The sequence below is a fragment of the Puma concolor genome, chromosome C1, assembly GCF_028749965.1.
Source record: "Puma concolor isolate L17-30 chromosome C1, mPumCon1.1.hap2, whole genome shotgun sequence".
In the NCBI taxonomy this organism is placed as follows: domain Eukaryota; kingdom Metazoa; phylum Chordata; class Mammalia; order Carnivora; family Felidae; genus Puma; species Puma concolor.
Window position 1 is genome coordinate 3,780,881 of NC_141674.1, and position 14,550 is coordinate 3,795,430.

Genomic DNA, 14,550 nt, shown 5'->3' on the forward strand with positions numbered 1-14,550 from the left:
CACCAAACACCGCGTGGGGATCACATGGGAGAAGAGGATGAATGGGTCCCAGCCTGATGGAGCTCACGGTCTCAGGACAACACACTGAGCCCAGAGCTGATGGTGTGCTGAGCACCTGGAGGAGGCCTGTGGGGCTGTGGGGGCCCTCCTGGTCTGGGCCCAGCCTCAGGGCTCTCATGCGGGAGCCGCCCAGTCCCCCCGCCCCTCGCAGGCTTGGGTCCCTTCACTCTGTCCGGCTCAAACGACCGGCTCCTCCGACCAGCTCCTCCGACCGGCTCCTCGGCGGCCTCCCCCGAGGCCTCCACTCCCTGTGGTCCATCCCACATCACTGCCACAGCATCCACAAAGGGAGCCCTGTGCCATCTCCACCACCCTCAGAAGTCTGCGATGCTGCTGACCATCTACTTAACCAAGACAGACCCCAGGGGCAGTGGCACCTCCCCAAGGTCCGCTCAGGCTCCCAAGCTTACCTCCCTCTCCACCCTCACAAACACCGAGCCCCAGCCCCCCACCCCCACCCCCGGGCTCCTTCCTGAGCCTCAGTCCAGCCACACCCCTGTGTCCAAGTCTCGCGGAGGCTCTTCCTCTGGCTGGACGGTCCTCAGCCTCTGCCCCTCCTTCCTGACTCACAAACACCCCTGCTCCGTGAAGGCATCCACAACTCCCACAGATGACAGGCATGTTCTAAGACTACAGTCTACAATCACCAATGAACATACGGCAGCTAGGAATATCTAGGCACCAAATGACAACGCAAAAATCTAGAGACACGAGGAGAAACAGATAAAAACATAATAATAGTAGAGAACAACTAATCACTTTGTTTTCAAGGCAGGTCAAGTCCACAATAAATAAGGATATGAAAGACCAGACCAGCTAATCCCTGAGGTGGAACGTGTGCATATACGTACGACACCGCTCCCCAACAACAGAATACATCTTTGGAATGTATTTGGGACGTTAATAAAAGTTAATTATGTGTTAGGCCACAAAGAAAACCTAACTATACTCCATAAGGTAAAAATATTACAAATGATATTCTCTGATCACAATGCAACAAACCAGAAATTGGAAACAACTTTTAAAACCAAATTTACAACTTACTTTTAAATAATTCAATGTCAAAGGGGAAACAAAATTGAAATAGATTTTCTAGAAAAGAATGAAAATTCTACTTATCTGAATCACCAAAACATAATGCAGCAACCAAAGGAAAATTCATAGCCCTGAATACTCTGCATCCATAAAGACAGAATTAAAATAAATGAGTTAAATAACTCAAATTAGAAAAACAACAGTAAAGAACGCCCGCCCCCCCCCCAAAAAAAAGTAATAAAGATAAAGGTAAGATTTCGTTGGTTTGAAAACAAATAAACAGCAAAACCCACCATGAGGTACACTTCTGAGTCTTTGGAAAGACGGGTAAATAGAAATAAGCAAGTGAGGAAATGTCCCTGTGCCAGGCAAGTCTGCTCCTGCCCCATGAGGGCCGTTCTCTTCATGTTAACCTATGGATTCCCCAGAACCCCTAAAAAGGGTCTAACAAGTTCATTTGGAAAACCAGCCCAGCCAGAATGTACAGAGAGGTGGGGGACGGGGAGGGGCGGGGCTGCTATAAATACAAAGCACAGCCAAGTAGCACCTCTGACCAAATAGCATGCCTGCCTTTCGTGGTCAGATAATCTAATGCAGAGTCTGACAAACCACAGCCCACAGGCCGATCTAGCTGGGAGCTAAGAATGGCTTTCATCTTTTTAAAGAGTTGTTAAAAAAAAAAAAAAAAAGAAAAGAAAAGAAAAAAAAAAGAAGATTCCAGAGGAAACATATGTAACCCAGAAAGTCTAAAATATTTACTATCTGGTCCTTAACAGAAATCAGTTTGCCAACCTCTGGTCCAATGGAGCAAAATATAAAATCCAGAAATAAATCCACTTAATAAAAAAATGTTGGTACGTGATAGGGGTGGCCCTCAAGTCCCTGAAAAAAAAAAAAGATGTCCTTTTTAATAAACAGCACTGGGTCAAAAGGAGAGACATTTGAAAAAAGATAAACTTGGATCCCTATCTCCCATCACACAATAGAATAAACTGCAAATAAACCAGAAATCTCATGTGAAATACGAAACCTACAAACCCTCCAAGAAAACGTGTGCTTCTCTCTACGAGCTGGCGAGGAGGACGCCCTCGTATCCAGGACTCGGGAAAACTCAGAAGCAATACAAAGGAAGACTGGCACATTAGACGGGACGAAAACAAAACTTTACTTTGGAAAACCCACCAGAAGCAAAGTAAAGACAAAGCAGGAGACCGTATCTGCAACTGACGTCACAGGCAACAGTTAATCCCCCTAATAAACAGAGTTCCCAAAACAGAGGACAGAACGGACAAAAACTCAGGGAGAGAAATGGAAAAAGATAGGAATAGAAGTTTGCAGACAAGGACAAATCTAAAAGACACTCCACTTCACTCGTTATAACAGAAATGCAAATTAAAACTTCACAAAGATCCATCTCACATGATCAGACTGTAAAACTCCCAAAGGTAAACAACCCATTTTGCGGGCAAGGCCCTGAGGAAAGAGGCAGCCCCAGGCACTGCCAGTGAATCACAGGAAGGTCATGGGCTAAGCCGGTGGGGGGGGCAGGGAGCGTGGGTAACCCAGTGGGAGGGGCTAACCCGGTGGGGGGCGGGTGCTGGCACATCTGTAACCTGACAGCTTGCCAACGCACCCTAAACGCACAGTGCCAGGCGCAGAGAACACGTTGACCCCGGTAACTAACTGCCACCTTCTCTGAAAGGCAAAGCCCTGGAACCAGCCCGAGTGTCCCTCAGCAGGAGACCAGGCCGAGTGAAGCACAGGGCAGGCGCCCAGAGCAGTTCGATGCGGCGTGGAAACCAGCACACAGGGGCTCCGTGTGGAGTCAGGTTCAGGGCGTAAGGTGAACTGAAAAAAGCAAGTGAGAAAGAGTGTTATTTGCTATGCTACCTGTTGAACAAAGAAACCAGGAGAAATAGAAATATCGTTGCTTACTTTTTAAAACAAACAAAAACATCAGAAGGAGAAGCTGGAAACTAAAAGGCTGGTTACCTCTAGGAGGCTGAGTGGGGTGTGGATGGTCTGGAGAGGACAAGGGGTTTATATTTTGAGCCATGTAAATATTCCAACATAAAATTAAAAACAAATGGAAACCAATGAATCTGACTGAATATCAAATTGGTACCAGCTCCCCAGAATCGTCTCCAGGTCTGTCCTCAGCGGGACGTGGCCCAGGAAGGGAGAACGCCAGAAATCTGAGCCCTCCACTCAGTGTCTGTGCCCTTAGCATTAACAGTAGCAATGTAATTCTTCTTTTTTTTAATGTTTATTATTTATTTTTTGAGAGAGAGAGAGAGAGAGAGAAGCAGAGAGAGAGAGAGAGAAGCAGAGAGAGAGGGAGACACAGAATCCGAAGCAGCTCCACGCTCCTAGCTGTCAGCACAGAGCCCAACGCAGAGCTCAAATTCGCAAACCATGAGATCATGACCTGAGCCGAAGTCAGACGCCCAACTGACTGAGCCACCCAGGTGCCCCAGTAGCAATATAATTCTGAAAATACATGATAGAAATTCTAAGGAAAAGTAAGTAAATACATTATCAGGAAACACGATTCCCAGTATAAAAAGATACAAATAAATTCCTTTGAGGAAAAAACTAAATCTCAATGAGGAATACCAGTGTGAACTCATGCTACAATATACTCTCCAGCTCTACCCAGGGAAAGGCTTAGAAGCAATGTGACCCAGAATCAAAAGCACCCCAGCCCTGGGTCTCTAAGCGAGCCCCACACAGGAGAAGCAGCTGGTCCAGGTCGGAGGCAGAGAAGGCACATGGGGAGCCCAGGACATGGGGCCGTTCCAGAAAGCGAGGCTGCGTCAGGGCTCCTGGCCCACTGGGAGGTCTCCTACCGGCCAAACATAGGGAAGCCTGAGCATCAGAAAGTAGTAACGATTGGGGGTGCCTGGGTGGCTCAGGTGGTTAAGCCTCCAACTTTGACTCAGGTCATGATCTGAGGGTCTGTGGGTTCAAGCCCCATGTCGGGCTCTGTGCTGACGGCTCAGAGCCTGGAGCCTGCTTCGGATTCTGTGTCTCCCTCTCTCTCTCTGCCCCTCCCCCACTCACATCCTGCCTCTCTCACTCTCAAAAATAAACAACAAAAAAAGTAGTAACGATGAATTTAACACACTGAATAAATATCAGAGTGATGTTCTAAAAACAAAACAAGAACACGGACAGGACATATATCAACTGTGGACTGTCCCTACTGGAGTAGCTGTTACAACTTCTTACTCTGCAAACTGGAAATTCAAGGGAAAGTATCAAGCTTTTGTTCTGTTTTGGAGGATGTATATGTAGTTCACCCTTGGTTGATAAGGAAAAATTTTTTGTTAATAGAAGAATGTCAGTTAATGGAGGGAAACCAAATGATAAAATCAGAAAAACTACCACTTACAAAATTCCAACTCAAGTTTATTTATTTATTTTTGAGAGAGACTGAGCGAGTATGCACGAGCAGAGAAGAGGCGGAGAGAGAAAGAGAGTCCCAAGCAGGCTCCACGCTGTCAGCGTGGAGCCCAATTTGGGGCTCGATCGCATGAACCATGACATCATGACCTGAGCAGAAACCAAGAGTCAGGACGCTTAACTCAGTGAGCCACCAGGCGCCCCGACAAAATTCCAGTGAAAGACTTGACCCAGGCAAAGCTCCACCAAGGATGTTAGAAGAGTGGGTGAAAGTTGTTGGGTGGGTACTCACGTGGAGCCCAAGAATGGCCTGAGAACTCCGTGCTGAGTGCCAAGGGGAGCCACCTCCCTTCCCCCAGAGGCACGTGGGGCGGTGCCTCACCCAAGGGACCAAACCAGCACCCTCACCATGAGCCCTGACCTCGACACTGCAGATGGGATGTCACATGAGGCACGTGGAACGTTGGTGCCACATCCAGACCCTGACGGAGCGCGTAAGCCCTGACCCTCCGTGCGCAAGACCTACCGAGGACCAGAGTCAGTAACAGTGTGCGGAAACCATCACATGCATGCAGGATGAGGGACGTTCTCCAGGACCACTCGCCTGGGCCCTTCAAACAGCCACTGTCGCTGGAAAGAGAAGGCAGGGGACTATTCCAGAGGAAAGGCCATTAAGGAGGTAACCCCCAATACCACACAGGTCCCAGACTGCATGTCACAGAGAAAAAGCAGCCACAACAAACATTATGAGGGAAAACGGGGATGGGGCAGTGAGACTCCTGTCCATTCCAGGACAACGGTGGAACCATTTCTCAGTAAAGCCTGACACTGTGTTTAGAAGTGAAGTGTCACCTCCCCTGATACTGGCTTTCAAATGATCAAGGGAAACAGATGAACAGCGAATGCAAGCGTGTCACAGTACACAGACACGGTTTTGGTAGGTGGGGACGTGAGATTGTATGCAGAGAAGGCACAGGACACAGGAGAGCCACCAAGGAAGAGGCAGCACCCAATGGGCCCAGAGCGGGGCTGGCAAACGCCAGCACGAGAGTTCTCCAGACCAGGGGGCTCCCAGCTGACCCAGAGCTCCAGCTCCCGTGCTAAGAAAGGTCCCACTGGCCTAGACATCGGGAGGAACGTGTTAGAGACACCCAACTCCAGGCCAGAAAGCAAAGGAAATAAGGGGAAGAAGGCGTTGCATGTGTGCGGGAGGATAGGACCACAAATGGCTGAGCCCTCCTGAAAAGAACAGGGACAGCAGTTGGCAAGGGAGCTCTGTCCTGAGGAAAGGAGGCAACAAAACACAATTCTCCTCACGAGCCAGAACACTGAGAAACGGGAGCCTGGGGCAGAGGCAGCCACCAGGTCCAGGGCCGTGGGTTCTGGAAACTTCTGTCCGGGAGGCTGCCACGTCTCCCGCTGGATCAAATCTACTCTAATGGATGGGCATTGGGGAAAACTGCTTGGCAAATCAACTAAAGATGACCACGTGTGCCCTAGAGCAGTTTCACTCGTGGGTGCACACCCAACACCAGTGCACGCGCATACATATGCACCCAAAGAAGGCGCAAAAGCCGGAAACGAGTCACATGTCTGTGGGCAACCGAATGGATAAATGGTGTGGAATACTCAGAGGAAGAATTTCCATACAGCCAAGATAAAGGCCGAACCACCGCTCCACGCGGCAACCTGGATGGACCTCGCGGACACGTCCAGCAGAAGTGAGACTCAGAAGGGCACGCACAACATGATCCGGCTCCAGTCCAAAACCACAGGTGCGCTGGTCTACAGTGACAGACTCTGAGGGGCGTTCACCCCTGGAGAAGCCAAGGATGGGGGGGCGGGGGAGGCCCAGGTACCAGTCTGCAGTCCTATCGGGGTGGCTGGGATCGTGGTCACACAGCGGTGTTCACTTCGTGAACACTACAACGTTTATAAACATTAACTCAAAACGGATCACAGACCTAAACTTGAAACACAAAACTCTGGTACCCGGGAAGACAGGGGACACAAATCCAGGTGACCTTGGGTGTGGTGACAGGTTTTTCGCTCTAATACCAAAGACACAAGGCACCCATGACAGAAATAACTGATAAACCGGACTCCATTCAAATCAAAAACGTCTGCCTTCCCAAAGACACTGGTGAGACCACGAACAAGGGGAGCCGCAGGCGCAGAGAAAACATCCGCAAAACACACATCTGATGACAGTCTTTTGTGCAAAATAAACAAGGAACTCTTAAAACACAACAGTAAGAAAACCTAGTCTACAAATACGCAAAAGGAACGGGCAGACAGCTCCCCAGAGAGACGGGCACGTGGCAAGTCACTCTTTGCGGACAGGCTCCCCATCGCACGCCATCGGGGAAACGCAAGCCAACCGGCAGCGAGATACCACCGTGTACGTGTGAGAACGGCTAAAACCCACAACACCGACAACGCCAATGCCGAGAGGGCGTGGAGCAGGCCCGCGCTCGTGGCTGGCGGGGACGCAACACGGTGCAGCCACTCGGAAAGACAGTCCTTCAACAGCAAACATACCCTTACCTTGCAACCCAGCAAATGTGCTCCCAGGTGTCACCCAAGAGCGCTGAAAATTTATGTCCACACAGAATCTGAGCGAAGATGTCTATAACTGCTTTATTCGTAAAGGCAAAACCTGGAAGCCGTCAACATGCCCTTCAGTAGGGGAACGGAGAAATACACGGTGGTCCCTCCAGACGATGGAACGGGACGCAGCGCTAAAAAGAAATGAGCTACCGAGCCCCAAGAAGTGATGGAGGAATCTTAAATGCATACTACTAAGTGAAAGAAGCCAGTCCGAGAAGGCTACGTCCTATACAATTCCAAGCATACGACACCCTGGAAACAGGAGACCGTGGGGACAGGAGAAAGATCAGTGGTGGGGAGGGGGGAGGGGGGAGGGGGGGTGGGGAGAGGGAGGGTTGAAGACGTGGAGCACGGGGCATATGTGAGGGGTGAAGTTATTCTGCACGATACTGTACGGGGATCTAGATGTTCTGTGTTTGTCAAAACCCGCAGAATGTACACCACCAGGAGCAAGCCTTCGTGTGAACTCTGAGCTTTAGTTAACAATAAAGCGTCAACACTCGTCCATCGACTGTGACAAACGTCCACACCTGATACGAAAGGCTGCTAACTGGGGAGACTCTGGGAGCAGCGGGTATTTGGGAACTCTGGACGACCAGCTCAGTTCCTCCATAAAACTAAAACTTCTCTAAAAAATAAAACCTATTAATTTTCAAAGGCTGGTGCAACTGAACGCTTTGTTACACACATGTTCTATCTCAACAACAGAAAAAAACATATCCTAAGTGAGGCTCAAGAGAGGCTAGGTGCTAGACTGCGAGGACCCCAAGCTGGGCCACAAGGAAGGACCCCAAGCTGGGCCATGAGGACCCCAAGCTGGGCCGCGAGGAAGGACCCCAAGCTGGAGCTGCTGGAGGGAGCCCAGACCCACCCAGGCAGGGGCAACATTGGCTAAGTCAGCTGGGTAAGACACAGAAAGGAACTTTTTTTTTGGACTTGAACTTAAGAATTCTGGACTTTGAATTCTAATTCATAATGACAAATTTTGATTTTGGAGTTTAACTTCTTTGGACCTCAACCTGCAAAGAAATTTCTTTTTTTTTTAAGTTTTTTTAAAGTTTTATGTTATTTTGTGGGTGAAACAGCACAAGTACGGGAGGGGCAGAGAGAGAAGGAGAGAGACAGAATCCCAAGCAGGCTCTGCACCATCAGAGCAGGGCCCGATGGGGGCTCAAACTCATGAACTGTGAGATAATGACCTGAGCCAAAACCAAAAGTCGGACACTTACCCGACTGAGCCACCCAGGCACCCCAGGAAATTTAATTTTTGAACTAATTTCTCTCTGAGAAATTCATACGGTAAAGGAGTTTATATTCCAATCAGGACTTCTGTACGGAATCGCCTAAACAATATCCCTTTAACCTCACCGCAGAACCTCCAAGAGCTGCCCTAGAGAACGTGGCCAGATGGGGCTCAAAACAGGAAATGGAAGAGGAGACACGTTCTCGGCAACAGGTGCATGGGAGCCTTGAAATCAATGCACTATTCTGATCCAGCTCAGAGCCTTCTGGGGACATGAGCTCAACTGTCCACCAATGGTCCCGGGAGGATGGGCAAAGAGAAGGCAGTCGGTTTGGGAGAAGTGGTCCCAAGAAGGCTGGGAAACCCAGGGAGCTGAGAGAACAAAACCTGGGAATGTGGCAAAGGTCCTTTCCTGGCCCATGTGCTTCCAAGCAGAGGGACCTCCTGCGCCCACCCTCTGCCCAGTGCAGGCTCCTCCCCAGGCCAAAGACAGCTCATCAGCCGGAGGGTTTTGGAGAAGGAGCAGACCTGAGCTGCACCCCCTTCCCCTCTGTCTTTTCAGACTTGCCTGCAGGGAGAGAGGATGCCAGGGGCCTCAGACAAGCAGGGGGCGAGGGCTCTGCCCTGGCGTCCGCGGCTGGCGTCAGCTGTGCAGCTACCTCTGCCGGCAGCAAAGCCCATCGGATGGAGAGGACCACCAGCAAGACGCCCGGCTCTCGGACCCACCAACGCCAGCAACAGCTCTGACCCTCTCGACCGATTCTGACCTTGTGACCTCCCCCCACCCCCCGGCCCAGCAACTTGGCTGACCCTGTCTGCTGTTTTCTAAGCATTTATGCTTATTTTCAAATTTCTCTCCCTCCACTTTTTTTGGATTTGTTCTGGTTTTTCCCCAAACTTCATGAGTTGAACAATTAGATCAGCATTTTAAAAAATGCTTTCTTCTTTCCCAATACAAGCATTTAAAGCTGTAAATTTCCCCTGGGGCACCTGGGTGACTCAGTTGGTTAAGCATCCAACTTTGACTCCGATCATGGTCTCACGATTTGTGAGTTCAAGCCCCACATCAGGCTCTGCACTCTAAACATAGAGCATACTTCAGATCCTCTGTCTCCCTCTCCCTCTGCCCCCCTCTTGCTCGCTCTCTCTCTCGAAAATAAATATAAAAACATTTAAAAATAAATAAATAAGTAAATAAAGTCATTTCTATTTTTATTTCTTCATTAACCTATGGAATAATTACAAATATATTTTAAAATTAAAAAAACAAAAAACCCGGCAGTTCAGAGCCTTTTTTGGGCGAGGGAATGGTTGATTTCTGATCTGCAGCGTTTCGGTCAGAGAATGCCACACCTTTAGATCGGATACGGAGTCTCCTGGTACAAGGTGATGCCTGCGTGATGGCCTAAAACATACACACATGTCTGTGAATGATCAGTTTCCATAAGTCTCAAAGTATGCTTGAAAAGAACACATATTCTCTAAACTGGTCCTGCAGGTTTTGTAAGATCATCTTTTCAGACTGTATTTTACAATTTCCCCCATTATTTTCTGCCTGATATGTCAACTCACTGACAGGTCGGTCCAATCTTCTGTGACTGCAGGTTTGTCAATTTCTGCATAAAGTCTATCAATTTTTCTTTTATATTTTGAGGCTATGTTTTCTGGAAGTTCAACAGATACAGAATTATTTATTTTCTTAGTGATTATTCCCTCGATTATATTTCATAGGTTTCTTTATCCCTAGCACCGCATTTGCCTTTTGCCTCTTTTGTCTGTGCTAATGTCGTTAAACTACCCTCATTTGATTAGCATTTTAACACATCGTTTTCCACCTGCCCTTTCTACTTAAGAGACACAAGGTACCCAGCTCTGTCCCTTACCATGTGACTGACCATCAATAAAAACAACACTTTTGATCTGTTTTGATCTACTGCAGTTTAAATCCACTGGTTTATAATGATACCAGAAACAAACTTCGGCCCCACTCTCAAAGGATGCTAGGGAACTGGCTAATTATTGTGAAAATTAGTAAATAAAAGGGAAGAACTGAGCATTATTCTGCCTTTCCTACGTGAACTGTACCTCAGAAAGTTTCTCTTCATGGAGGCATTCCAACTGACAAATGAAGAGGGGTTCCAGAAGGAGAATGCCACCACTTAAACCCTGAGCATAATTATCCGCCCATCAGCAACGGACCTAGTGGCCACTGACACGGCACAGACAGAAGCAACCGGGCCCTATGCAGCTGCCAGAGGTAGTGAATGCAACCCCGGCCCCGGAGAATTCCTGCCCAAAACAAAAACATGCCTCTGGCCACGCATATAGATCTCACTCCCAATGTACAGAAAAAACAGGGGACAGAGAGGGACATGCTAAATGTCATCACTGGGAAGCAAAACCCCAGTGCAGACTGAGGGGAGCTCCACGGGACAAGCAACGTGGCTACTTCAACAAACAAATCGGAAGCAGAGACTGGGGACGGCAGGGGGACCGCAGACGGACACAAGAGCGACGCCACTGCAACGTCCAGGGAAACGTACCTGAGAAAACCTTTAAAAATGTTATCATCCTAAAAAAAAAAAAAAAAAAAAAAAAAACCCTTCTTCAACCTCAAAAAAAAAATGCATGAAGTTACTGGGAAAATGTTAACATCAGCTATTTGATGGCATCATGGGATTATTATTCATTTCAAGCAGGATATACTGAGTTTACAGTGTTCAGAAAGGACTCCTTAGTTTTTAGACACATGTAAGGAAATACTCGCGGATGAGATCAGACGACGTCTGGGGTTTGCTTCGAAGCGACCCTGGCTCGGGGAGGGGTCTGGGGTGGGGGCCCGCCGGCGGACACACTGGTTCCCTACACCGTTCCTTCCAATTCTGCACGTGCTGGAAATGTTTCATCACGCGTCATTTGAAAATAATAGAACTTGCAGACAAGGCTCGGTGCCGGGCTTCTCACGCCCACCAGACGCACGAGCACTTACCAGCATCGGAGGAATCATCTCTGTCGGCAAGAACCAGGAGATGCAGCGGAGAACCGGGGAGCGTCCTGCCCGCCTCGTCCAGCCTGACCAGCTGCAGCCGCGGCGTTGTCACGGGCGGGAAACGGTAGAACTGGAAGGTGAAATACACGGTCTTTGGCCACGGCGCTGCCCGGCTGTCTTGGGACACTCTGAATCCAATAAGAGCCCAAATTAATCGAGCCTCCAGAGCAGAGAACCTGGGCTTTCAACAGCCCAGTGCTGTTAGGGTTAGGGTTAGGGTTAGGGTCCGCCCACCAGGCGGCTCCACCGGGAACTCGGGGAGCCCGCTGGACAGCAACCCACTTCAGCCCCAGCTGGAGAACCTGCCCACGTAGTCACACGAATACCGAAGAATTGACCAACACAACACATTCAATCACAGAAGACCAGGCAAAAGCAGGTTTGACCGCGTTCAGAAATGGCTGAGTGGGCGTCGTAGTAAGATGAAAATAAAAACAGACAGCGTCCCTGGTAAGATCTCAGCATGGAGGGTTCTCCCAGCTCAGAACCACACAGAAGTGTTTCTTCAACGCAAGGAAAGCGAGAGCCAGAAAGAGGAACACAGAACACTTAAGAACGTACCTGCTAAAGGCAAGAAACTGCAGTACTATTTCGTTGCCTTGTAGACAATCGGATTCTTCCTTCTGAGGGTTGAATTGCACGGGTTCTGCGGGATTTACAGTCTCGGCTGGTTGCTTATTGGCATCCAGAATCTCAGGAAAACCGGAGGCCTGCAGGAGCACCATCGAGGCCCGCGAGAGCTTACTTCCAGAGCTGAAACAGAAAGACCCCCGCAGCCGGCCTCCAGGAAAGAGACAGGGAGGGGCAGGACCTGTGGCCCCACCTCTGGGGACAGCCTGTTGTTCAGGGTCCGTCTTCACGGCACAGCACACACCGGGCCCTCCCACGGCCGCCCCTCACCTCCTGGCCTGGACGCCCGCGACAATCGGGACGTGCACCGGTGTGAAAGGCAGCTCCTGCAAGTGTTCGGCAACAGATGCTCCCAGGACCAAGGACGCCTGGCTCAGCTCGGCTTCCAGGTGACAGATCCTGCCCTCCAAAGGGAGCCCCTGCTGAGCAAAATGTGGGCCCGGGTGAGGCCAGCCAGGATCCCAGCCTGTAACAACCAAGGATGCTGGGGTGTGGGGGTTCGCGGACGAACCACCTCTGTCGGACTGCCAGCTTCAGCAAATGAAAACACAGGAGGCCCAGCTGCCTTTTAACATCAGGTAAACAATGAATAATCTCGGTATAATGTAAGTACGTCCCGTGAAATATCCACGACTGACTTATACTAAAAAGTCACCGTTTATCTGAAACTCGGGTTTATCTGGGCATCTCGTATTTTGTGTGAGTCGGGAAGCAACGAGAAAGGTAGCATCAATTTTATGAACAGGTACTGTGGGAGAGATGTGCTGTCTGAGAAGCTCAATTAACATAAAAACCGCATTTATAGACCAGAAAAACAAGCCCTCCTTCAAACCGCAAGACGCACTGGTCCCCAGCCCCCGGCTGGCGCGTGCAGACCTTCCTCTCATCCCATGTCACTGGGGTATTCTAGTCATCCCCTTGTATCCCACCTCCCACGTCCCTCCAGAGTAGAAGGCGTGTCTAAATGAAGAGCTTGTCTGGGGACCGGAATACTCTCCTTCGAGCCTGCTTCCCCAGCTTTCCGTTCCAGCTGAAAGGAACACCACAGAACCAGGGAGGACTCTCACACATCTCAGCTGTCAACACTAAGAGATTCAGGCTTTTCATAAACACACGAGCCCCCGGACAGACTTTAGACCAAGGCATTTCACGGTCCTGGGCGTGTTCTCAAATAGATAAGGGAACGGCACTACTTTTCCTCAACAGACTCCCAGTATAGGACTGAAGATGCGGTTTACAGGAGCGCCAGCCAGCTTTTGGAATCAGACTTCACGTGCGCTCCCCAAGGTCAGCGGCAGCACAGGCCTGTCTGAGCCCAGAACGCACCAGAATCCAGGACGGCGGGTTCGGCTGCTTCTCCTTCAGCTGCTGACAGCGAGGAGAGTGTCCCTGAGTGCTGCAGGCTTGGGTCGGCCTCTATGTCTACCTCTGGCAAAACTGTCCTTCTCTTTCAGGCACAGAGACCTGAGGGTGGTCTAGCTCTGTCTGGTCAGGTGGAGCAAAAGCCTGATTAAGCCCTGTGGCAGGAAGAGCTCCCACACCTAATGCTTCTTGGTCAGCAGGACAGAACGGCAGCAAATACCGGAAGCAAGAACTGTTAAGCCATGTCCACACACACACCCTCCCCCTCCCCTCCACCCCTCCGCTCCCACCCCCCCCCCCCCCCGTCCCGCGACCGTCACCGTGCCCGTATCACGGAGAGCCCATGAGGGTCTCGGCCGCCTCACCAAGGCCCGGCACAGCTCGCAAAGCCAGAGGCCTCAGCAGAAGTCAGGGTTCGGAGCCACTCCCTGGAGGAAGGAAGGGAGGGCGTACTTACCGCCTGGGCCGGGGAGGGCTCAGAGCCGGCAGGTTGCGGGGACGACAGCGTGGCCGAGCGGCACCGGGCGGCGGACCGTGGGGAAGCCGCCAGCTGGGAGAGAGACAGCTGAAGGGGAGGAAGCGTGGACGAGACGTGAGACGCACCCCCGTCATGTCACGGCGCCCCCCACCCACGCTGGCACAGACCCGGTAAGCGTGGCAGAGAGGGCAGTGGGAATGCGACCTCGTGCTCGGTGGCTGCTCTGGAGCCCAAGACCGCTCCTGACTTCCTTCAGTTTAGCTGTGGACGCACAAGGCCGTGCCCTCTCCCAGATGGTAACGTTTGCTTACAAAATCTTACTAACACAAAAGAGCAAGTGGAGAAAGGGAGGGCCGGGGAAGCCAGGGTCTCTGCCACTCGCGGGCTGCAGGGCGGGCTGGTCTCTGAGCCTGGCGGGGTTTCGCTTCTAGCCGGGGACTGAACATCTCGAGACCCTTCGAGTCCCAGCACCTGTGCTCCCGTGACATGAGCCTGGCACGAGGGCAACGACTGCCATGGCGGCCCAGGCGGGCTCTGGAGACAGACCGCTGGGATGGAGTCCCCACATCATCACCAGGATCACGCGACCGTGGGCAGGTCACCAAACACCTTTTTTTTTCCCCCTCGGTGTCCTGTCTGTACGACGAAGAGAGCACCTAAATCACAGGGCCAGCTGGG

General features: G+C 50.7%; 1 protein-coding gene and 1 long non-coding RNA gene across 7 annotated transcripts in view; both read right to left on the reverse strand.

Annotated features, from left to right (window-relative positions):
- Positions 1-14,550, reverse strand: part of NPHP4 (nephrocystin 4) — a 111,416-nt gene that overhangs the window by 28,192 nt on the left and 68,674 nt on the right. For 5 of the 6 annotated variants that reach the window (XM_086715499.1, XM_086715501.1, XM_086715497.1 and 2 more), the window contains 4 exons: positions 13,852-13,959; positions 12,303-12,454; positions 11,964-12,155; positions 11,343-11,530 (listed from right to left, as the gene is read on the reverse strand). In XM_086715499.1, coding sequence (XP_086571625.1) covers positions 11,343-11,530; positions 11,964-12,155; positions 12,303-12,454; positions 13,852-13,959 — 640 coding nt within the window. The remainder of the gene's footprint in view (positions 1-11,342; positions 11,531-11,963; positions 12,156-12,302; positions 12,455-13,851; positions 13,960-14,550) is intronic. The other variant, XM_086715500.1, reaches the window with a different exon arrangement.
- On the reverse strand, positions 1,069-11,311 carry LOC147577736 (uncharacterized). The gene is made up of 2 exons (XR_015254403.1): positions 9,707-11,311; positions 1,069-2,943 (listed from the first exon to the last, which is right to left on the reverse strand). It is a non-coding gene; the product is annotated as an uncharacterized LOC147577736 (long non-coding RNA).